General features: G+C 43.0%; 1 protein-coding gene and 1 pseudogene across 1 annotated transcript; both read right to left on the bottom strand.

The window, feature by feature from the left end:
- Nucleotides 1-2,808: 2,808 nt before the first annotated feature.
- Nucleotides 2,809-3,864, bottom strand: LOC110337546 (annotated as a pseudogene).
- Nucleotides 2,809-13,040, bottom strand: Gins3 (GINS complex subunit 3). The gene is made up of 3 exons (XM_021220519.1): nt 12,791-13,040; nt 9,794-10,027; nt 2,809-4,768 (listed from the first exon to the last, which is right to left on the bottom strand). Exons 1-3 carry the CDS (start codon nt 12,974-12,976, stop codon nt 4,538-4,540), a joined length of 651 nt encoding a protein of 216 aa, XP_021076178.1. The 5' UTR covers nt 12,977-13,040; the 3' UTR covers nt 2,809-4,537.
- Nucleotides 13,041-26,218: the final 13,178 nt, after the last annotated feature.

Raw genomic sequence — 26,218 nt, 5'->3', positions numbered from 1 at the left:
CAAGGGAAGTTCAATGTCATTCTTTCTGCTGCCCATGAATCAGGACGTTCAACTCTCCATCCTTCTCCAGCACCATGTCTGCCTGCATGTCACCGTGCTTCCTGCCATGATGACAATGGACTAAGCCTTTGTCCCAATTTAAAGTTTTCCTTTATAAGAGTTGCCATGGTCATAATGTCTCTTCACCACAGCAATAAAAACCCTAAGACAAAGACCTTTCTTTAGGTTTAGAGAAGTGGTTTTCAACCTTTTTAATGATATGATAGTTTCTCATGTTGTAGCAACCCCCAACCATAAAATTATTTCATTGCTAGTTCAGAACTGTATTTTGATAGTTATGAATTTTAAGTATCTGATATGCAGGATATTTAATACCCTGACCCTGACCCCCAAAAGAGTTGTAATCTACAGGTTGAGAACTGCTGGTTTAGAGAAATTCATTTTTTTAATGTGTATGTTTGTGTGTTCCTGTGTACATGGGTTCATGTGTATATGTGCATGTTAAGTATAAAAACCAGAGAATTAACTCTAGTGTCATTCCTCAGGTACTGTCCACCTAGGGTTGTTTGTTTTGAGACTGTTTTTCATTGGCTTACAGCTTGCTAAAGTAGGCAAGGCTGTCTGCTGGATCTCTGCCTCCCCAGGGCTACAATGTGCACAGCCATTATGCCTGCTATTTGCACTTGGCTTCTGAGGCTCAACTCAGGTCCTCCCATTTGCAAGGCAAGCACCTTACCATCTTCCCAGTCCCACTGTTTAGAAAGCTATGCGTGTGCTCTTACGTTAAAGTTTACCTTTACTAGATACCAAATGTTGAAATTGTGGTGCAGATTACTTTTTATTACATCTTTAAATTTCTTAAGCTGTATTTTGTATGTATGCACACACATGTGCTTTGGTGCATGAGGTCAGAGGGCAATCTAAGGGAACATGTACTCTCCTTCCACCATGTGGATCCTGGGAACTGGACTCAAGTTGTCAGCCTGAACAGCAAGCACCTTTACTCAGTCATTTCATTACAATAGCCTACATTTTGCTCTAGAAGATCCTTAATGTAGTTTCCTCAACACAAAAAATACCCACTTTCAGAAACACCCATAAGGTTTCCACAGTTTTGTTTGTTTGCAAAGGTCAATCTTGGCATGACACACCATTGTTTCAAGAATACAGATAAAAGCTCTCTCGAGGTTCCTTGAAGGATGGTGATAGAACAAGAAGTTACATGTAGAATTTCTTTGAATAGATTTAAGGACTGAACCTAGGCCTCCTGACTGCTAGACATGAGCTACACTTCTACAGCCCTGGAACCAACTCTTAACTGAGCTTTTAGAGATGCTTTATATTTCACATTCCTGTGTGACTTCTTCAGATGCAGCAGTCCACTGATTCAGTGATGCTGAGGATGAAATGAGTAGCTCTGCAAGAGGCTCAGCATTCTTAGGGAGAAAGTAGAATCTTCATACAAAGTTAAAAACATTAGTCCTGCTTTAGAGGTGGTAATAAAGGTAATTATTGAGTCAGTGGGCTAAAGGTGGGTATGAGTGTCTGTGTGTATTCTAAACAAATGGTGCTAGGATGATGGGCTGGCCTTTCCCACTCTGATGGGAAGATGTTAACTAGATCTGATGTGTTTGAGCCAGACCATTGGGAATATGGTAAGAACAGTCTGAAAGTGGAGGGTGAATACGGGGAGATAGGTGTCAGCACTGGAGGTAGGACAGGTGGTCAGTTACTTAAAGGTAGGCCTAGAAGAGATGCAGAATGAGAGGAAAGGCCAAAGACACTTTTTTTGTGTGTTTTTCTTTCCTGAGCAATAAGAAAAGATAAGCTGTCATCAATAGAGATGAAAAAGGCCACAAGAGTAGACTGGGGCTAAGACTGGGGCCTTAGTCTTGACCATGATCTGATTTGTCACACATTCCAGTAGAGACACCAAGCAGGTGGTTGGATATACATTTAGGACTGGAGGGCAAGAGCTGGCGCTCTGAACTTGGAGGGAGTCATCAGCGGTAGGTTAAGATCCACAGGCTAAGCCTAGATCTGTCCAAAACGTAGAGGTCAGGGATAGTCAAAGACAGCCTTGCTTGTCCCACTACTCTTACAGCCTAATGTGTCCCTGGGGAAACTGCACAGTGAAATCTTTTGTCTATAATTATGGACAGATACCTAAAAAGGGGGAAAGGCACATATCCAGCCACTGAATTTTAGAGATTTTTTAATATTTGAGGCAATCATTGTGGGTTATTTTTTTATTTTTATTTTTTGGAAAAAAAAAAAAAAACCCAACTGTTTGAATGAACTAAACAGTTACTTTAAACCTGAACTGGTAAGGGGTGGTTTCCAGGAAGAATAGTCTGAACGACTTAAAGGGTGTGTGTGTGTGTGTGTGTGTGTAGCTAAAAATGGGTTAAAAATACATGATATAATCTGAAAATTTAAAGTAGATTCTGTATATATGGTCCCTGAAGAATTTTTTTTTCTTTTATAGAAGATATACCAGCAATCTAGTATTAACTGCAAAAATAAAGCCACCTGTAAAAGCAGAGCTGCCAAAAGTTAAGCTAATATACTCTTTGCACCCTGGTTTCTGGGCCCTGAGTATGCATAAAAAGCTATGTAAGAATCAGAAGTGTCACCTTACTAGGGCATAGCACATTCCCAGAGAATGTTCCTGGTGTTTATGCATATTGTACAAAACAGAAGTGTAGCTGCTAAAACACAGATTTGAGCATTACAGCTGAATATGAACAAAGAACAAGTCCTTGTTTTGCTGATTCCTGGCAGCCAGACAGTTAGTGACAACACATGTACAAAACCCATCATTTATTTAGGATGAAAGTCGAATGATAAAAGACAATTTTATGCTAAGACAGGCATTTTAATGCATGTCTCTTATTTTTAAGTTTCCATTAAACAACTGTGTTATCTGGACACCCAAAGCTCTCCTTAATTACAATGAAGATATTTTTCAGTGGTCATAGGATACCAGAGGTGGCCAGTGGTGTGGAGAAACTGCCCACCAGACAATCCAAAGGGCTCCAGGAAATGAGACTTTTTAATTTAGCTTATGGTCTGGGGAACTTGTTCCTCTGTTTGGTGCATGTTTAAAGTGACTCCCAGTAAGTGGTCAGGGGTCCTCTTTGCATTAATGTTGCAGCATTTCCTAGAGGAAAAAATAGTGTAAAGGAGTCTTCTTTACTAACACTTGCCAAGCTGTTTTTCAGCGAGGGCTCTTCACAACCTGTAAGCCCCTGATGCAATTATTACAAAGGTTGGTAAACACCCTTTAATAACTACTTTGCAATTCCTAACACCTCCCTGATAGCTCTCCTTTCTTTCTTTAAAGAAAAACACTTTGCAGTCCAGCTCCTTTATTTCTATTTGTACACCAGGCTATGAGTTCCTATGGAACGGCCTCCAGAAGTTCAGGCTCCTTTCTGTTAGTCCTCACAAAGCAGGCTGGCACTTCAGCTGAACCCAGGCGCCCTTCTCTTGGGCTTCCTTTTTCTTCTGATCATTCTCCTCCGCCTGCTTCAGGAAGCTGTCTCTGCTCTTTGAGTGCTTGATGTGCTCAATCCGTACATTGATCCTCTTGGCCAGAATCTTGCCCTTAACTTGTTTGTTCACAATGATGCCCACCACATGCTGGGTGACATTATAGACTCTTCGTTTTTTTTTTCTTTTTGCTGTGGTAACACTTACAGGACATTCCTTTTGAACAGTGCCCATTCCCTTGATGTCTACAACAACACCCTTCTTGTAGATTCGCATATATGTGGCCAAAGGAACAACTCCATGTTTCCTAAAAGGCCTGGAGAACATATACCTCTTTCCCTTTGTGTTGGTCATTTTGGCGAGTTACTGGAAGATGGCTGCCCGGATAGCTTTTCTAGACAGGGAATGGAGTGTGCGTGCCAGCGCTCTAAAGATCACAAACGCTAGTACATGGCCCCTCTGGGTAGACTGAAGGGATGTGATTCTAGTTCAAACGCCCTGAATACAGGGCACAAAAGCTCAGTGTCTTCTCCTTTCTGTTCGGCCATTCATCTGACTTTCCACTTTTCTCCCCAATTTCCTGTTTTAAAAACTGGGCTAAGTCCCAGCAGGTAGGCAGCATGGTGAGGATGCTGTCCTTTGTCCAACCATGAGGAAGATAAGGCAAATAAGCTTAAGAGAAAGCAGTGAACAGGCAGAGATGACCCACTTTGCAGCCAACGAGACCAGGCACCCGAGGAATCCGAGTTCCAACTTGACTATGTATGAAATATGTCTGTGTTCCTTGCTTAAGATGGACTCTGGCTCCTCCTCAGCTGCATTCCTGGGCCAAAGGCCTATGCTGTGAGGATAGCAGGTAGCTACAGTCCAGAAGACCAACAGTGTCAAGGGCATCCACACCTGTGCCAACAAGGTAGTTCCAAGCTTTGAGACTGGTGAAGGTTAAAAGCCCTGAAGCAATACATATTTGGGCTCCCATGAAGTTAACTGGTTTTATCAAGGGCACAGAGATGAATCCACAAGTTGCAGTTCTGTTCCGCTATTAGTCTTCCATATTTGTGAACTTTCTTTTCTTATAATTCTGAACGAGGCTGGAAGCTGTAATCTGAGAAGCCTGTCCCTTTTCCCAACTCTGAAAGTCATTCAGACCTTTCTGCCCAATCTGAAATAAGCCCCTCTCTGTCTCATCTAACCTGGCTACCAGCGCTGAAGTGTCTTCATTGTAAGAATTCTGGGAGGAGTCCATGATGCGGCGGAACCGTCCAATAAAAGTCTGAAGAAGAGGAAGAGAATCAGGGGCAACATCACATTCCATAAAACCAGACACATTGAAAACCTTTGTTAATTTACTTTATAGGGGAGATAGAGGGAACACATGTGCAACCATGTATGTGTGTCAAGGTTAGAGGACAATGTGGGAGACACAAGTCACTAGGCTCAGCTGCAAGTGCCTTTACCTTTCAAAGCCATCTTGCTGGCCCTTAGACAGATTTTTTTTACTGGAACATTTAAAGATGTATTTATTAACTTACTTATGGTCTCACTATGTAGCCCCAGTTGGCCTGGAACTCAGAGAACCACTTGCCTCTGCCATAACCGTCTATGCCCTTATGTGGCTGGAGTTACACTTGTGAGCTACCTGAAGTGGGTTTTGGAAACTGAACTTGGGTCCTCTGCATGAGCAGTGTGTGCTCTTAACCACCGAGACTTCTGTGCAGCCCCTATACTGGACCATTTAGAAAGCTTCCAAGAATTTGGTCTCAGGACTCACCCAGAAGGCTTGAGTATCTTCTACTACCTGAGAAAGCCTTTTCTCCTCTTACAGTAAAGGCTGTTATGGAAACAATGGACTGTTATAAAAGCCAGTGAAGTAGCATATGTAGAGCGCGTAGGGAGAGGCTGGCGTATAGTAGGCCTGAAGAAGCATTGCCTGTTGTTGCTATCGGTAACAAAGCCTGCAGGAATTATAACCAACAGCTTTCAACCAGAGGGGATTTTGGATTTAACCGAATTCAGCTTGTTTTTCTCAGCCTGAGCACAGGATGGAGATGTGTAAGATCAAAGGGTATCATTTTATCACTGGGCTCTGAACAAAAACCACAAGCCCCTACTTCAGTGTTTCCCTCTGTCTCACAGCTAAATATTCAATCTAGAAGTGACTAGAAAACACTTGAAGGCAGTGAAGGAAATAGAAAACACACAACTCACACACACGTGCACACACACACAAAAGAAACTTTAATTCAAGAGTAAGTCCTGGGAGTTGGACTTACTGGCCCAGAATGTGATGCCTGACATTTAGGAGGCTGAGGATCCCAAGTAGAGGCCAGCCTAAAATACTTGGCAAGTTACAAGCCATGCTGAGGAACTGAGAAAACCTACCTCCAACAAACAGAAATAGAAAGCCCACATCTTAGTAAGCAATCATGCTTTCCTCTCTTGTAGCTTTCTATTCTAGTGTTTCATGAATTTGAGTTCAACTTTCTGGTTTATAGGATATGTATGAGCTTTTTTACTGAATGGATAGCAATGTTCCTCCCCCTCTCTTTAATTTTGTGATTTCAGGCAGCCACAGAATAAACAAGATTCAATTTTTTTTTTTTTTTTTTTTTTTTTAAGTTGCAGGTATGTCTGTGTACCACAAATATACAGTACCTGTGGAGACCACAAAAGGGTACTGGATCCTTCTGGAACTAGAATTACAGAAGGCTGCGAGTCACTATATGGGTGTTGGGAATCAAACTAGGTCCTCTGGAAAAGTAGCTAGTGCTTTTAACTGATACACCATCCTCCCAGACCCAAAGTTTTGTCATTATTTTAAAGACATGATCTCACTATGTGAATCATGTTGGCCTTGAACTCATACAGAGATCCGCCTGCCTGTCTCCTGACTACTGAGGTTAAAGGTGTGCACCAGCACACCCACTAGCCCAAGTTTTTACTTTTTTGAGACAGGTTCTCATTGTGTTGCTGAAGTACCCATGAAAGACAGAGGAAGACACTGGGTTCCCTGGAGTTACAGGCCATTGAGATGGACCCAACATGGTTGTTGGAAGCCTTACTCAAGCCCTCTGCAACAGTAAGCTCTCTTCACCTATAAGCCATCTCTCCAGCCCTTGAGCCAACAGTTCTTATAAAATTAAAATGGAAGAATTAAAGTCTTTTGACTGTTTATTGTTCAAAAGACACAAAAGATCATTTTTTCTGATATTAAAATAATTAAGAAATTAAATTAGGATACACCATAAATGATAACAATATTATGTTAACATTATTTTGTCCATAAAAAAATATGTATGTAGTTACAGTTGAATGAGAATGTCTCCTAAGGGCTAATATATTTGAACACCTAGTTACTCAGTTGGTCTGCCATTTGGGTCAGAAGGTGAGACCTTGCTGAAAGAAGTATGTGACTGAGGGTGTCTGAAATTTCCAAGCCTTGTGCCCTTCCGACTGCTCTCTCTTCTTTGTGTTTATTCTAAGGATGTGAGGTTTTAGTTTCCTGCTCCCATCACCATGCTGGCTGCTTGCTGCTATGATGGACTTATCCTTCTGGAATAGTAACCCCCAAGGAAGCTCTTTCTTCTATAAGCTGCTGTGGTCATGGTATTTTATCACAACAGAAAAGTAATTATAGTACTGTTTATTAATGACATGGCACTTCTTTTTTTTTTTTTTTTTTTTTACTGTAACTGTGATTCTGATGTTATGTTACATTTTGTACATATGAGTGAAAAACTGAAGCCATGCAGCTTCAGTAATCATAGGTACAATTAATGAGAGAGCCGTGTTTTAACTCCAGAAGAAGGGTCGCTAACGGACAAACAAGTAACTCAAGTATTTCCGAAAGGAACTCGGCCAGAACAGTTTAACAAGGTGCCTATCACCTATATTCTACCACCATCTTTCTTTCTCTCATTTTTTCAATTTCCCGATGGTTCCAATTCTTAGGAAGTAAATACAAAAACAAGTAGGCAGGTCATATATTTTTAAAATGTATTAGATAAGAGCAAGAAGTTCTGGAGTGCCACCATACTATAAAGTGGCTATAGATGGTTATAATGAACATTTCAAAATGCAAAAAGAATTTTTTTTTTTGCCATGAAAAAATGATTAAGGGGCTGGGAAGATGGTTTAGTAAAGCACTTGTCATACAAACATGAGGACCTGAGTCTGAATTCCCAGGACCTACATAAAAGCTAGGCACATCTGTAATTTCACTGCTTCTACGGTGAGATTCAAGTGGAGACAAGAGCCTCCTGGGAAACTCACTGACTAGTTAGACGACACAGTCAATAGCAGCGAACAACAAAACCACGTCCTTGGAAGGGGAGGACTGACACTCAAAGTTGTCTCTGACCACTACATGTGTGCCACGGCAAGAATGTACCTACACTCACACATTTAACACAAACACACATAAACATACCATACACACAGGCAAAAGAATTAATATTGAAGAAACAGATAGGCTTAACCTGACATACACATTACACAATGTATACATGCATTAAAACACTATCAGGGCCCTGGACTTGTGTAAAACGTTTGTTTTGTTTGGTTTTGAAACCAGAGGACAATTTGATTAAGTCTGAGAGAAAAACAACAGGAAAGGCAGGCTGCAAATTCCGGCAGCTGCCTACGGAAGCAAGATGGAGAAGAAGAAGAGAAAAAGCCATGCCATTTACAATAAAAGTGGGCAAGTCGCTGTATGGCAGACAGGACTGCAGAAAAAGTAAGAGATCCTAGGGTGCCAGGGAAAAGATGCTGAGGCTTTTTGGACAGTACTGGAAAGGTAAGGATCTACCAGGGGAAGAGCATCTGGGAAAGACATTATATATTAAATTATTAGGGGGCAGTTATTCCCTCCTTCTCCTTAGCAAGTCTTCAGGTAAACAAGCTTTCCTCCAGGGTAGATGGACTCCTGGTCAGGTGACTGACAGAAGTTGGATTAACTGTTTTTCTTTTAAAAATCCAGTATCTTCTAGTTATTGTTTGGTATTTCCATACATGGACACAATGTATCTTGATCATGTCTACTCCTAAGTTCCCCTTTTACTCCTCCAGGATATATTATGTAAAACCTTTATGGGTTTTATTTTCATGGTGCTCAGGCTTGAACTTATGGCTTCATACAGAATAGGTAGGCACTGGACCACTCATCTTCACCCCTGGCTCAATTTTAAAGAAAACTGGCAGACACACTGTAAATGTAGGTCACCCTAGAACACCAACAAACCAAGTAATGGATTACACACTTCACTAAGTGTGAGGGCTAATCCTAGTCGTCAATGTGACTGGATTAGGAATCAACTGAACTGCAAGCTGCTAGGTACTCCTAGGAGGGATTTTCTTTATTTGAAGTAGTAAGACCCACCCTAAACAAAGGCAGTGCCTTCTGATGATAACTCAGATAAAATGACACGGAGAGAAACTGCCTGTCTGCTTGCCTTCAGTCTTGCTGGCAGCCAGCAGCTCTCCAAGAATCCTTTAGACCTTCAGCACCAGATGGGGACTACAGAGTCATCCAGTCTGGTGGACTGAGCAACTCCTGGATTTTAGTCTCTTTTGAGTAAGAAGCCTAGTATAAGCCAATCCAATAAATCCCTTTAATAGTTGTCTTTTCTTCTGCACTTTTTATTGATCCGAGAGCCCACAGGCACTTTTTAAATTTCCTTTTTAGATTTTGAAACAGTCAGCCCTAAAAACATACATATAAGTAATATTATCCAGACTGAGAAGGCTATATTTAAGAACATATATGTATATGCAAATACATATATGCATGCAATAACAATTAGTGAAAACAAAAAGACTGAATTTGAAGGAGTGGGGAGGGACATATGGAAGGGTTTAGAAGGAGAAAAGGGAGGGAGAAATGTTGTGCAGGGAATTGAACTTGGGTCCTGTGGAAGAGTAGTATGTACTCTTTTTTTTTTTTTTTTTTTTTGGTTTTTCGAGACAGGGTTTCTCTGTGTAGCCCTGGCTGTCCTGGAACTCACTCTGTAGACCAGGCTGGCCTCGAACTCAGAAATTCGCCTGCCTCTGCCTCCCAAGTGCTGGGATTAAAGGCGTGTGCCACCACGCCCAGCCGTAGTATGTCCTCTTAACCATTGAGCCAACTCTCCAGCTCTTAAGTCCCCATGTATTCATACACACACACACACACACACACACACACACACTCACTCACACACACACTCACTCACACTTTTAGAGAACCCTGACTACTACAAGGGATAAAAATGCCATCACCAGCTCCCAAGATATGTACAGCCCAATACCACACAATACTTACCTGCAGCAGAGACTGGGAGATATCTGCATTCTCTGGACTGTCAAAATGCAGGAGTTGTGAGCCAAAACCATAGAAATGGGGCCCCATTTTGTGGAGGTCCACGACATTAGCATCTGCACTGAATACAGTCCGCCATCCCTCTTGGTACATCTTGGGAAGTTCCACAGAAAGGATGCGGCGCTTGTGGTCAAAGAGTCCTTTAGCTAGCCACAAGGGAAGCTCAAGTTTTGTACCCTGCGTCAGACAAGAACATAAAATTGAAAAACAAAAGGCATAGTCAGTGGATGTGAAAAAAAAAAAAAAAAAAAAAAGGAAATGCATATATTGTCTGAAAAATACTGCCTCTTCTACTGGGGAAGTGACTGTGAAGTGATCTGAAGAAATGAACCATACACTTAAAGTGTTATTTACATTTTTTTTTAAAGCAGGGACACACACTGTCTACCTGGTGAACACAATATATGTGGAGAGGCCAGAAGCTGATGTCACAATGTCTTTTTCAATCACTTTTTAATTTGGAGAGTGCTCTCTTGCTGATCTGGTTCTAGCTGTCTTAGCCAAACTAAACTAACTTGTCATTGGGCGCTGGGGACAAACCAGTCGACCCCAGCCCTGCCACTCCTGGAGTCAGAGACACAGTCAGGCCTGACTTTTTATGTCAGTGCTGGGGATCCCAACTCAGGTCCTTGTGCTAATGCAGCAAGAACGTCACCCACTCACCCACATTTCCAGGCCCTTGCTTACTTATTCTTTGTTTGGTTGGTTGGTTTTGTTTTTCAAGATGGGGTTTGTCTGTGTATAATTTACTTTTTCTTAAGTGGTATGTTACTCAGCAGTACACCAGAACTCCTTAACTCTCACTACAAGGTAATACCTGCTATCAAGTTCCTGCCCCACTTTCCCAGCCTCTGCCATCACTATCCTACTCTCAGGTTCCATGAGCTCAGCCTGGGCTAAGAATCTATGTTACTATCTAATGAAGACAGAAAACAGATCCTAACGACAGCAAAACCATGACTTCTCTAAAGTAAATGCATATCACTTTTCACTTCGTTGAATAGTCTCCATCTATGGTAGATAAGCTCTTGCTGGGTGCCTACTAAGCACTAAGTACCAGTCTGGATGCTGGCGGAATAGAATCAAGTGGAATTAGTCTGAAGTCAGGTGGCGGTCTCTTTCCCAACCCACCTCATGGCTTTGGAGATGGCAGAAAGGGTCAATGTCTATGTTCTCAAAGCCTTAAAAGAAATGCACAACATGACAAGATGAGATGACATGATGGACTAGAAATCTATAAAATCTAAAAAAAAAAAAAAAAAAAAGGTACAAAAGGGGGCAGGGAAGATGGCTCAGCATATACTGCTCTTAAAGAGATGGAGAGTTCAATGTCTAGCATCCATATCAGGCAGCTCACAGCCGCCCCTAACTACAGCTCCCAGGGGGGATGTGACTCCTCTGGCCTCCATAGGCACCTGCACTGATGTACATACATCTATACAGACACACACTGATACACCCAGTTAGAATAAATATTTTCATATGCAAAAAATAACTGGATTAAAGGAAGCCATGGAAATGTTTCATCTCAAAGGGAGAACTATCGCAGAGGGAGGGGCAGCTTTTAGGAGTAGAGAGGTAGAGCAGTCAACGACCATCCCAGGGCCGGAAATAAACAGCCCAAGGTTGCCAGGAGGCCAGGACTTGAGTGGCCAAGGTATTAGAGGTAGGAAGCCCCCCCCCCCTTCTTTAAAACTAAGTAGCAGAGTAATTAGGCACTGACTTTAATGTAAACTAAAACTATCAATGGAAAATTGCAGAACTAAACAATAAGACAACTTAAGAAACACACCTTTAATCCCAGCATCAGGGAGGCAGAGCTAGGCGGATTGCTGAGTCTGAGGCCAGCTTGGTCTAAAGAGCCAGTTCTAGGACAGCCAGGGCTACAGAGAAACCCTGTCTCAAGAAGGTTAAAAAACAAAACAAAAAGCTCCTAAATTCTTCTCTATGATAATGGGGAGCCAATAAAGTTGACACTTGCGGTAGAACTCTGTGGTAGCATGCTTGCCTGGCATGTGAAAAGCTCCAAGATCCACCCCCAGTCCTGGAATAGTCTTCAAAAACATGGCGGTCGACTTTGAAGTCTCAACTTACATAGGTCTGTGAAGTTGAGAAGCAGCCCAGGAAACAAAAATGAGCCTAGCTTTCTGTTGTTGTTGTTGAAAAAGATCTTTTGGTACAATTTGATTTTCAAATTTGGTGTTTTACTTTGAGAAAAATTACCTAGAAATAGACAAAGACAAAACTGATAACCTTCTAAACGAAACTTAAAGGACCTAACAGGAAATGAAGGTAACCATTACAAGTTACACTCTTGGGACAAACTCCTACTTGAAGCCATAGAGCCCAAGGTTCGAATCCCAGTTCACCATTTACTGGAAGACCCTGGCTTTGCTAACCCAGCTTTTGCTAGGTTTATGGGAGAGCAAAAGGCTTAATACTGGGAGCTGCAGTTGCCATATTCAGTCCGACACTGAAAATTGTTATGAGCAACCTTTTTTTTTTTTTTTTTTTTTTTTTTAAACCGAGGACTGCCTTGGTTAAGCCAGCACGGACCTGGCTGAGGTACTCAATCTTGGTAGAATTGCCTAAGTGAGAAGATGACAATTTATCCCCCATCCCCTGCAGGACAGTCGGTCCTCGGAAACAGGTTGCAGACACTGTCATAACTGTGCAGAGTGCGCATGACAATCTGTAGTTCCCAGACTTCGAAACCTCAACTAAGTTTTATGGAAACCGTGAACGGAACCGAGAGACCCCGAGATGATGGGCTCGAGCCGAATCTTTCGGCGTCCGCGAAGTCAAGGAATTTGGAAAGTTTGAAGGGAAAGATGGTGGCGGGAAAGCCCGCCGAGTGCTGTGCAGCTTCCCGGGACCCCCGAGGACTCCCTCCGCCTCCAGATCTTGGAAAAACCTCTTCCTCGGCCGGGCTCGGCTCACCTGAGGGAGCGGATGGTCCGGCTCGGCGCCCGCGCCCCGCTCCAGGAAGAAGGCTCCCAGGCGCGGCATGGGCGTCTCGACGCGCACCGGCAGCTTCTCCTGCGACATCAGGATGTCGTCCAAAGACAGGAAGTTCTCCTCCGGCCCCAGAGCGCCCGACTCCACCGGGAAATATGCCTCGGACATGGCAGCTCGCAGCACCTTCAGGGAGGAGGAGGGCGCGCCACCTCGGCCAACTGGGGCCGGCTTCAAACTCGCTTTCCCGCGCCGCACTCGCCAGACCCGAGCGGTCGATCCCGACGAGCCTGAGGCCGCTCAGGCAAAAGCAATCAATAAGGTCACAGATTGGGTCCAGTGTCCCCGCCCAATGCGGAAGCCCTGGATGAGTTGGCCGGAAGTCCTCTTGCAGCTTGTAGGCTAGGCTGGGGAACTTCATGGAAGGGGACAGCATGTGTCTGGACTAACTGAACTGTGTTCATGCAGCCCTTTAAATACATACATAAAATTTACAAACATCTTTGGGGATTCAAGTAATACCATTTTACACTTTGTAGTCCAGCCCTCATTTATCCCGCTTTTATTACATTTTCACTGGTAGATTATTTTTTGTCTTTGAAACCATCAGAAGAAACTAAAACGCAAGCACTAGTCCGAATGTTTAACTGTGTGCTAAGTTACAAATTATTTGTAGTTTTTTGGCCGGGTATAGGTTCAGGTGGGGTGGGAGTTTGGATGGAGTGGTAGATTTACACATGGCTGGAAAAATCTGTTCAAGTTCAGGGCCTTGCTCTACTGTCAACTGGCCAAGTCCTCGTGTGGTGATTAGTTTGGGTTCCTGAAAGAGGAAACTAGACCAGTTTCCTAGTCTTTTCACAGCCACTCTTCAAGTCGGAGCTCCGATATCAAATGTTATCACGGGTAGAATACCTGAGGACAAAGGAAAGACCATGGTTGCTTGGTGCTAGATTTGGAGGCACTTCTCATACACGAATACAGGCTGAGGCAGATTGTTGCGAGATTTGCTACCGAATTTACCTACTGTAGGAGAGTATTCCTGAGGTAGTGGTTTGTAAGCAACACAGGAAAGGGGGCGACCATGCCTTTCATCTTTGCATTCTTTTTTAGTTTTGAATGAAATAATTTGTTAATGTATTTACATAATTCACTACATTTAAGCAATAGCCTTCTAAATATGGACTAGAACTTTACATATGCTAAGCAACAGTCACTTGCTTTTTCTTGCCAAAAAACGCTTGCGTTACATGAAGGCTTGAAGTATTTACACCACTTTCTTTACTTTTCCCCCCTCTTCTTTTTAACAGCCATTGCTAGTCAGTTTAAGACATTTTATTCCAGACAGCTACTTTAAAAAGTTGCCATAATGTCGAGCATGCTGGCACATGCCTAGAATCCCTGGACTGGGGAAGCTGCAACAAGAGGATCTCAGGGTTTGAGCAAGACCTGTTTATATGGCAAGGTCTTATCTCTAAAACAAGTATGAATAATGTGCTTGTTGACAATAGAGGGGCAGAAGCAGACCCAGGGTGTGAGCTAGGCATGTCCTGTAACTATTGGCAATTTTCTGCATGTATCCAGATCTTATAGACTGCTGCTACCCAAATTCACAATGGTTCGACCACAGTTTTTTACTTTACAATGTTAACAAAAGCTTATTCATATAACCATCCTGTTATTCTCAATACAGTATTCAATAAATAACACGATATGTTTCATGTATTGTTATAAAATAGGCCTGGTGTTAGATGACTTTGTGTTGTAAGGACATTTGAGGCACACTGGGCTAAGTGCTGATATTTTCTAGGGTAAAAGATCAAATGGAGGAGACAAAAATCAAACACCTGCATTCCATCCAGAAAGCTGAGAGTGGATTTTGTTATTGACCTGGTGACCTTTTTGCTGTCTGTGGAGGCAGACCTCCCCCACCTTTTACTATAGAGGCAGACCTCCCCCAAATTCCCCAGGATGATTATCCCAGACTCTGCCCTCCCTAGATCGTTACCCATCACATGTATATGTCACATGTATATTATGACCTGCTGACCTCTATGATATCTATTGGTCAGAGACCACACTAGATTCTAGGTCTTTAAGCTATAGAACCCACCCTCATGGTCACATGTACTTTGTAAAGGAGTTTCTATGTGGTCACAACTTAACCTTATTGTGCACCTGGAATTGGACTGACTGGAAGCCTTTTCCCAAATTGTACTGTTTAAAATACGCTGACATTGAACTGCTTGCATTAGACTCCCTGAAGTCTGACCCACGTCGATGGAAGTCAGTCTGCACTGGATTTTCATTCTTATCTCTTTTTGTGGTTGGATTCCCTGACACCTTAAAGGAACCCCCTCTGCATGCACATGCACATGTGTACACACATACACACATACATACTGCATACAAACAATATAACATCAAAAATTAAGTAAACATAACTGATAGTGATAATATATACTTTTTCCTGAGATATATGATAATAATGTAGTTTAGGGTAGAAATATTAATTCAGCTAACTAATAAAAAGACTTAATGAGTTAACATGATAAAAAAAAAGGTATCACTTTTGTGCAGGGATCAGAATGTTGGCTCTAAATAAAACACCATGTTAATACTAAAGGGATCAGGATGAAGTCAGATGCTTCGGTTTTGCACTTAACTTCTTGGCTGCTGCTGAAGCGCTCTACTACTTGTGTACTGTTACTCCATTTAGTCTTTCTTCTTCTTAAGCTATGAAACAAGAGGCTGGAGAGGTGGCTCAGTGGTTAAGAGCACGGACTGCTCTTCCAGAGGTCCTGAGTTTATTTCCCAGCAACCACATGGTGGATCACAACCATCTGTAATGGGATCTGATGCCCTTTTCTAGTGTGTCTGAAGGCAGCGACAGTGTACTTGTATCTATTAAATAAATAAATAGATAAATAAATGCTACTAAACAAGTGAATAAACTAGAACCAGTGAAATGAGTGACAGCTTGATTTTATAATGCTAAAAACAGCCAATCCTTTGGCAGAGTGGCACATAGCTTACTGAGTATGTATCTATCTATGGCTTACATCCAAAGAGCCAAGAATGCTCTTAAGCCAACTAATCGATAGACTAGAGCTGTGCCGAGAAGACCTTCAGTCTACTTATAATACCCACGTGGTACTCGCTGTATTAGTGACACTGAATTTCAGAGCTGCCTTCTGACATGTGTCTGCTGGATTGCTGAAAATAGACTAGTGTTTCCTGTGGAATCATTTTAGAATTGCAGAATCTTAGGGAAGCAATGCTTAAGATCACAGTGAACAGACAGGAGCTGCATTATCTGTCATGGCTTAAGTTCAGAAGCCACAGCCTTTAGATATGCAATGTCACAAGCAATCCTGGTGTGTGTGTGTGTGTGTGTGTGTGTGTGTGTGCGCGCGCGCGCGTGTGTATGTGTGTGTGTGTGTTTGTGTGTATGTGTGTCCCATGCTGAGGATTGAACTCAGGATTTCATGCATGTTAGGCAAGAACTCTACCACTGAGCCACATCCCTGGCCCTAAATTTGCTTTTTATTTGTGTTTTGTTTCTATATTATTATTATTATTATTGAGACATGTTTCTTTTTAGATATCCAAAGCTGAAGAAGTCATGATCCTCCTGCCTCAGGCTTCAGAGTGCTGGGATTAGAGATGCTCATTACCACAGCTGGCTCAGCCTAACCCTTTGAATGCTCGAGCTTTCTAAATTCCTTGAGTGGGAAGTTGTAATGCAGGTGACAAAAATCCAAACCTAGGGAGTGTGGAGGATCTGTGGGTCAGGAAAGAAGGAGAAATGCTCTGGGCTCCACCCTTAGAGTCTGGCAGGGTTTCCTTGCCCTGCCCCCATCCTTCCCAGTCGCTTGCCCATTCACAGAAGTTGCCCTTGCCTCCACAGAAGTTCTAGTATCTGATCACTTTTCATCACTCCGGCAGGTATGTTCAACCTGTGACACAGCACAACGACATGATTAGCTACATCATTGACACCCAAGAACTTACAGTTTGAATCTCAAAAATAATGGTAAAGAACCTCATAAAGCTTTAAATAAGTTTGTAAGGTTGCCTGGGGCCACGTTTACAGTATCATCATGGCTGCCTGTGGGCTTCAAGCCCCAGGTTGAACATCTTCACAAACCTCGTCCAAAGCCTCCATTAGTTCTTGTCATGGTTTGACTATGCTTGGCCTAGGCAATGGCACTCTTTGGAGGTGTGGCCCTGTTGAAGTAGGTGTGTCACTGTGGGCATGGGGTTTAAGACCCTCATCCTAGCTGCCTGGAAATCAGTCTTCCACTAGCAGCCTTCAGATGAAAATGAAGATGTAGAACTCTCAGCATCTCCTGTACCATGCCTGCCTGGATGCTGCCATGCTCCTACCTTGATAATAATGGACTGAACCTCTGAACCTGTAAGCCAGCCCCAATTAAATGTTGTCCTTTATAAGACTTGCCTTGGTCATGGTGTCTTTTCATGCAGTAAAACCCTAAGACAGTTCTCAAGTGGATTTTTGCATTAGCCGCCTGTCTCATCTTGCTTCTGTTCATAACCTCTTCTTTGCAGGCACTCTCACTCCTCAGGACTTTGCTGCTGTCTGTCTCCATGTCTGGACTGCCTTTCTCCTGCATTCCCACAGATTGATTTCTTCTGGGGTTTTTCTCTAAGTCCCTCGCTCAATGAAGCCTTCTCTACCTACAGTTCTAATTCTTTTCCACTCTTACTTGATATTCATCTGCTACATTTTCAATGTGTCCCACAAAGGTGCAAGTTGGAACTTAATCTCCAATGCAACAATGTTGGGAGGTGTGTAGGTCCCAAGGGCCCTGTTCCCTTGAATGGCTTCATGAGTGAATGAAAAGGATTGTGGTCATGGCTTCTCTTCATGGGAGGACATAGATAGAAGGCTCTCATTAGTCCCCAGGAGCTCTCATCCCGCATGGGATCCAGAGCTGTGAAAGAATAGATTGCTATTCCCTACAAATTTCCCAAGTCTGTGGTATTCTGCTTCAAGACACAAAATTGAGTTATACCTTCTTCTTTCCCCTCATCCCCCATCATTCTCAATATACTGTGTATTTTCTATATTTATAGTACTTTGGATCCATTACTCTTCCCAGAGTGTTAGCTCCACACAGGTAAGGACATGGAGGCTTTTTAGTCTAACCCTATCCTTGTATGCCCACTGCCAAGTGTATTTTAGGCATTTAATAGCAGTGGCTCTTACAGCAGGGAAACCCTGAAAAATACTGAAATCAGGGGTTAAAAATTTTTTTTTCCCAAAGTATAGGCTGAGTCTCAAGTGTTTCTCTAGACCTGAGCTGAAGCCATAAAGAAGTCCACTGACTGAGTTTGGCTAATTTTGACACAGTTGAACTTTAGATGTAACCATGCTGAACTCTGGCTTTACAGTAACTGCGAGCAACGGAGTACTCCAGCCAACGGTGACTACAGGTGAGAATGCCCTTTCTCTCTGATGAGACATCCCCAGCATCCATTTCCACCCAACTGCTGTGCGGCTTGTGAATTCATGAGTCCCAGCTAGTGTCTAACCTCCATCACTTGAACGCCAGGAAGATGCTTCACAGGGACATCTGTGCCTGTAAGATGCAGTTAATGATGTAGCCCAGAGAACTGTGGTAAGGACAGAACAAATGAGCCAATTTGCACGGAGTTCTGCTCTCAGGATTAGGCCCATAGAAAGTGCTTGAAACCCGGCTGTTAACTGTGTCTGTTCACCCCTGTCTCTTCAATGCCACAAATGACATCTGGCATACAGCAGGCACTCACTGAATGCTTGTTAAATAGTCGATATCTTTTGTGACTGTCATTCCTCTAGACTCAGCTACTCTTCTTTCCTCTCCAATTCAGGTTTCTCAGTGTATTTGAAGGTGAGAAGTTACTGTTCAACTTTCCCCCCCCTGCAAATTATCAGGTAGAATTTACCACCTATTAGGAAGAATTACCGTATTGAGGTGTTTTTTTTTCTTTTTTCTTTTTTCTTTTTTCTTTCTTTCTTTCTTTTTTTTTTTTTTTTTTTTTTTGGTATTGTGAAATTACAGTGCTATGTTTGAAATCTTATTATGTAAGGTTAACGGATTAAAATCAGTGGGGCTCATCTTTACATAATGCAAATGTTCTTTTGGTTGAGCTATTTCTTAAGCCCCTGCTCTTAAACGCCTTCCATAAGATCAAAATAAATTGATGGGCATGATTCGACCTTCCATGTGGGTTGTGCTCATTTTAGATTCTTCCCACGGTCTTCAGCAGTACTAATGAAATTGTAAACCCGTCTTATTTATTCAGGGAGACTGTGTGTCACCCCCTTCATTTGACAAAGGAGCAGCTATTGCTATCTCTATAAAAGAGGCACTTGTTCAGCTAACTTTTCCTTTTCAGTATTTGTAGTTTCACACACACACACACACACACACACACACACACACACACACAAATACCTTTCTTAACCAATCCTATAGTTCCATCTTATTGTGGTAATGTATTGTATAGTTTAATCTGTGGGATGGCCAGATTTTCTTAAAGGAGAAGGGTGATAAGCAAATTTGTTTGTTTGAAAAGAAAATGGGGGAAGGCTGCTTTAGCTCATCAAGATGTTCAGTTGCTCATTTCATGCCCCAGGGCTCAAACGTGGGCACAGGATGGGTGTGACAGTTCTGGACTGTTAAGGAATCTGTCAGTACCCAGAGTAATAAATAGTAACACACGGTAGTCACGGCAATGAGAGTCAAGTCCAAAATGATGTTGAGGCTCAGAAGGGAACATGAATTCTAACCTAGACATGAACATGTTTATAAATGCTTTAAGGAAAGACCATCAGCTGGTGAGATGGCTCAGCAGGTAAAGGTCACCACTAGTCACCCTGGCTCACGACTGAGTTCAGCCTTAGGATCCCACTTGGTAGAAGGGAGAACCAACTCCTGCAAGGTGTCCTTTGACTTGCATGGGTGTCCTTTGACTTGCACGCACGTGCAAGTCAAAGGACACCTTGCAGGAGTTGGAGGCAGAGGCAGGTGAGGCCAACCTGGGCTACAGAGTGAGTTCTAGGAGAGTCAAGTCTACACAAACAGATCCTGTGTCTAGAAAGTAAACCAACAATAACAACAAATGTTTTAGAGAAAGATGACTAGATGAGGGCCTTATAGCAAAAGTAGAATTTTTGCAGTAGGCCCTCAAGTATGAGGAAGGGTCATTCTAGAGCCAAGGATCAACCTGGAGAAAAGACTTGAGACTACAAAAGTGTGGAAGAAATCACATCTGTAGGAATAAATTTTTCGCAACCTACTTTTTGTAAAGGTTCAACCTCTCCTCTAGCCTACCACCCAGCAGAGGTAGTGGAAAAGAGAAGTTATTAGGTTATGGGCGAAGTGGACCTGTTCAGCAATAGTTCTTTGGGGGGCGAGCTCGATCTTCTTTGACAGCGGTTCAGTCCCATAGCAAACATCAAATATGGTTCAGCAGCTGCAGACCAGACCTCTAGACAGGCAGGCACCAGGCACGAACCAGCAGCTGCAGTTCAATCCTGAAGGAAATGTCAGTCTCATCAACCCACCTGAGGAGACGGCTGAAGTGGCAAGCAGTTCCTTGGCAAGTTTCTCTCAATGGTGCCATTACCACAAGGTGAGTTCAACAATACTACGTAAGGGGAACCAAGACATGCATGTGGTTAGCAAAGAAAAGCGAGGTGGAGCAAACCCAACGAATGCTCAGTACTTGACTCCTCACTGTCTGTGAGGTCATATTTATCCTTAGGGTTCTTCCACATGTTTGCTATATCAAAACATCCTTTTACCTGTGTCTGCTTCAGCAAGACATCCTTTCACCTGTGTGGCCCAGCAAACCATCATTTGACATAACAAACTTTCTAAAGAAGCTAGGAGCTTCCACTTCACACTTCACACTCCAAGCTGCCTGTTCCCACTGCTTTGCATGATCCTGACCAATAGATCCATCATGCACACGACTGTCATGTCATTTCTGGTGTGTGTGAGCATACACATGTTCATGTATGTTCAGGTACATATGTTTATGGAGTCCAAAGGTCAATGGTGGGTCTTGTCCTTCGACACCCCTGTCCCTTGTGTTTTGAGGCAGATCTCACTGGGACCCAGGGCTCTCTGCTTCATCTAGGCTAGCCTGGAAGTTCCAGGAAACCTCCTGTCTCTGCCCTCCCACCCGGATGCTGATGTAAGCCTGGCTTTTTCTATGCTCTGGCCCTCATGCTTGCTCAGGGAGCACATCGCTGACTGAGCTGTTTCACTAGCTCCTCTATGGTTTTATGTAACAGGAGAACTAATACCAACTGCTTTAGCTAACTTGAGGATTTCCAAGATGCTTGCTTTACAGTTGAGCTGAGGACGTGGTTGGCTGAGCCACAAAGATGCCCCTGAGGATCTATCTTTGCTTCTGTCTATATGTGGTCCTCTCCCATCTGTGTCTCATTCCCCTAAGGACACAGGCTGACTGCCAATTAAGTCAGTTCTATATGCTTCCAGCCCTCCTGCCCCAGTGTTTCAATCAAGACTTCTGAGAGAGGTCAGTACCCTCCTCCACAGCTGGGTGAGATTTGTAAAACCTTCTCTAAGATCCCGAAGGACATGGGTATGGTGGTGCATGTCTGTAATTCCAGCACTTGGGGGTGGAGGCAGGTGGATAACAAATTCAAGGCTGGTTTGGGCAATGCAGTAGAATCCTTTTCTCATATCAAGGGCTAAGGATATTCAGTAGAGAGCTTGTCTACCACATGCAAACCAATAAATTCCATCCCGAGTAGGTGGGAGTAGGGGTGTGGGACCATCCTAAAGGATTATCCAATAGCGCTTCTCAGTTTGTCAGCAGTGCTCATGAGACTTCTAAGGGTGTGGTCATACAGCAGCTTCACAGGGGACCCAGGAAAGAAAAGACGGGCCCAAAGCCTAAGCTTGATATTGCCAAGGGACTTGTGTGTGAGTCAGCTTCCCAGTACTATATTTTAAGTGGCGGAGACAATCAGTTTACAGAGACAGAAAGTTTATTTTGGCCAACACTTTAGAGATTTGTCGACGGCAAGTTGGCCTTGTTACTTTGAGCCATGGTAGCTTCGCATCAGGGCAGCAGGCCTTAGTGAGACAAGGCTGCTAACTCCATGGTCAAGCCATGGACAAGAGGGAGAAGAGGGGGCTGTGGTCTCACTATCTCCTGAAGACATCATTAAGAAATTAATCAAAGGAAATTGTTATTTCGGTTGGGCATACCCCAGTAACCTAAGATGCCTCTATAGGCCCTACCTCTTACAGGCTGCAATGCCTCTCAGTAGTGCCACAGGCAGGGACCAAACGTTCCACAGATGGACCTTCGCAAGTCCCTAATCCAAACTACTGAAAGCAGTTGTGAAAGATGGTGTGAATTTTCAAAAGATTTATTGATATTTTATGTGTACGACTGCATGTTTTGTATGTGTGCCATATGTATGCCTGGTACCTGAGAAGGTCAGAAGAAGGTGAAAGAGGTCCCTTAGAACAAAAACTGCCACGTCGGTGTTGCATACTAAATCTGTGTCCTCTGTAAGAGCAGCAAATGCTTTTAACTGATAAGCCATCTCTTCAACCATCAGGGTGTGAATTTCGAATACGAGTAAAAGACAGATCGTCTGTGGCCAGATGGTTAACACAGAAGTTTTAAAAACATAGCTGCCATCATTCACACTGGGGTGAGTTTGGGCCACCTTGGAACATGGATAGCATTGGAGGTGATGTGGATTCTCAGGTCAAAGTTACTGTAAGAGGTGATTGCATCTTTTGTCCTGTCCCCAGTAGGTTCACCCCAGAGTTGGGAGCGATCATGTAAGATGCCACATGCTGGAGATGCCTGAAAGACATATTCCAGTGAACAGATTCAGCTGATTCCATACTTCTTACCATCCCAACCCAGGTGCCAGACATAAGAGTGACACCGTTTTGCACCCTTCATACCTGTCCCCCACCCCCACCCCCCGACAGTGCCCACCAGTCTGATGTCACAGAAAAAGAAGAATGGCTTACCTGGACCCTGCCAGAATTTGTGATCCATAAACTATTAAAGAAAATATCACTGGAGATAAGAGTTGACAATGTTAAGCCACCAAAGCTCTAGAGCATATATATTTTAAAATTCCTAAACCAGGCTGAGTGGCCAAGCACTTGAAGGCAGACAGATTGCAAATTTGAGTTTGAGGACAGTCTGAACTGCAGCATAAAACATTGTCTCAAAATAAAAATCTTTTCTATAGACAACTGGGGTAGAGCTTGGCCCTTCAGAAACTCAGTGTTATGAGGGGTGGTGGTGAGGTCTGCTTAAAGAGGTATAACAATCAGATACAATGATGAACCAGCCCTCTTTGATAATATTTAAGAAAAAATATTATCAATATTTTGCAGACATTGGGAGATTTGAACACGGGCTATTTATTACACGACATTTTAAGGAATTTATGGCTAACTGTGTTCGATGCCTTCATGACTTTGTAGTTATGGGGAACAGTGCCTCTTTGTAGGAGAACTTCCTGGGATGATTAGGAATCAAGTGTCCTTATGATGGAAAGTTACTTAACAGCGGTCAACCAATCAAGGCAGGGAAAGAGAGGAGAGGAGAGGATATTATGAAAGATTGTCAGTGATTGGAATCTAGTTCTGGGCAGATGGGAGCTCACTATATAATCCTTTCAACATTTGGTATGTGAAAGTGTTCACAGTAAAAAGCATAGAATAAAAAATCATGGAAAATAAACTTACAAAAACCATCTTCAGCATCATTAGTCACCAAGTATATGCAATTAAAGTCAGAATACTAGGCTGGGGATATAGTCAGGGATACGGTGCTTGCATCATATGTGTGGGGATTGGATTTGACAACCAAGCGCTGAAAAGAGGAAAGGGGAAAGGCAGTCCCGTAGAGGAGGACAGACAGGCTGGCACAGCTCTGAAGCGAGTGGAACTCCTCCACAGGACTGGTGAGAGCAGGTGGTGGTGAACCATTGTGGAAAACTACCCACAGCATCTCCCAAAGCCACCATACCTACCCAGAGACTCAAGAGTTCACCCTCCTAAAGTGGTCATCTTCGTTCTCATCCAAAGGCATTTATAAGTGCCGCTGAAAATAACTACAGCTACCTGAGTATACATGAATAGGACAACGAATAAGTCAATGCTTCTCACAAGGTGGATGAATCGTTACCAGTGTTAATATTCTGCTTATGAGAGTGTATAAAGCTCTGTGAGCTGAAATACTGCACCTGGTGGAACAGGCAGGTAAACCTAGCTACTCGGGAGGCTCTGAGGCAGGAGGATTGCAAGTTTAAAGTCTTTTGGGGCAACTTAGTGAGACCTGTTTCAAAATAAGGTTAAAAGGGGATAGATTTAAGTAGAACAAAATAAATCTGTGCTAGTTCTTGTAATTGTATGTGAACCAAAAGTATGCTTACTCAAAGAATAATTACAAAGCAAAGGAATGAAACAATGAAAAATGGTGGCTGTATATCTTTAAATATGCCTGCATTTGCACGTGATACTTCTGGAAAGATATTAGTAAAAATATTGAAGTTGTGGTTTCCTCTAGAGAAGATGGGAAGGGTTCAGGGGAAGAGAGCACATATATATATTTGCATGCTTTAAATTTTTAATTTGTGCCTCCACCTTTTTTTTTTATTACTTTTAAAGCCCTAAAAAATAAAAAAAAATAAATCAAATGTTAAATTTGAAGGTTTTGTATTGTTTTGTGGCGTGTGCTTGTTTGTTGTTCTGTAAAGGCTGAAACAGGAGCATATAAACCACCAGTTTATTTATGTACCAAAAAGAACATGCTCTCTCCATTTGGAAAAATCAGGGCTTTAACTCAGAGGCAGGAAGTGAACCCCGGGCAGGTGCCAGTCTTGTGTGTGATCCTCAAAAGATCACCTGAGTCCTGGACACAGTGGTGTGCTTCTGTAATCCTAGACTGAGGCAGGAGGATCATGAATTAGCAGACAGCTTGTTGCTAAACAGAGAGACACTGTCAAGAGAAGAAAAAGAGATTACCCCAGGTGTCTTAGTTTGTAAATTCCTTGTGCATTTTGGCCTCGCCAAACCCCACAACAAGGTGCGTTTACCCACCTTCGGTTGCTGATGTATAGACAGCCCAGAGACTCCACCTCAAGCTTTCCAGGTGGCTCCCCAGAGAGCCTTCATCTTCTAAAACATCATCACATAGAACTCGAACCTCTAAGTCACTCCTCAGCCTCAGCCACATAGGTGTTCTTATGCATTAGTACCTGGTTTAGAGGATGCACTGAAGGGAAAGTGGAGCCATGCTTCCAGAAGGAACACCCGTTTGAGCAATCCAAGCTTTGATGTACAGCTACCCAGAGCTGTGAGGTCTTTGGAAATGTGGACCACACTGACTTTACGGCAGGCAACATCAAGTCATTAACACCACCCTCTGGCTTCTCATTCTTTCTCTGCCCTCTGATATTTCCAGATGAGACCTCTGGAGAAGATAACAGGTTTTTAATCAAAGGAAACAAACAAGCAAACAGAAAAAATCAACTGAAGAGTGTATTTAAAAACAAACAAACAAACAAACTTGGCAATAACCCTGTATCCTACACTGCCAGCAAGCCAAAGACGGTGTCTCAAAGTTGATATTTAGAATCTGGGACTGAAGACATGGCTCAGTGGCTAGGGACACTTGTGGCTCTGGCAGAGGACCCAGGATTGATTCCCAGCACCCACGTGGTGGTTCACAACCATCTGCAACTCCAGTTCTATGAGATCTGATGCCCTAGTCTGTGAGCACTATGCACACACAAGGTACACACACCTACAAGCAGGCAAAACACTCACTGGGAAGATAACGTGAACAAATCTAATAACATTTTTTTTTTTTTAAAGAACGATCTGAAAACAAAAATGTTCAAATTTGCTAGCACGAGCAATTGGAAAAACAATGAAAATAGGACTTTATACCTCCCCCCCCCAAACCTACTGGCCCCAAGCTTGCCACACAGCAAGGCCTGCAATAGACTGGGAAATAGAAGCCAGGCTTGGCAGGCTCCTGTGACACTAAAATCCCTGTGCTGAAGCAGAGCTGAGCTTCTGCTTTCTCCCGAGTAACACAGTGTGAAAGAAACTACATTAAAATGCAGAGCCTTTAGCAGTGAGTGTGTTTAAGAAATAATGCACAAAAAAAAATGTGAGAGAAGAAACAGATCCCACTTCTACAGAATACGCAGGACGTTTTCATCAAGTTGCCTGTGAACAGCAAACCCTTGGGTTTTGTAGGGGTTTGATCTCTGAAGTGTGAAGTGTACCTTGGTATTGATGAGTAAGGTAAGATTTAAGCAAACTGAATGCTACAGAGGAATCTCTCTCTCTCTCTCTCTCTCTCTCTCTCTCTCTCTCT

The sequence above is a fragment of the Mus pahari genome, chromosome 20 (assembly GCF_900095145.1).
Source record: "Mus pahari chromosome 20, PAHARI_EIJ_v1.1, whole genome shotgun sequence".
Lineage (NCBI taxonomy): Eukaryota > Metazoa > Chordata > Mammalia > Rodentia > Muridae > Mus > Mus pahari.
The sequence above is the reverse complement of the archived record's forward strand: the minus strand, read 5'-3'. Positions and strand labels throughout refer to the sequence as shown.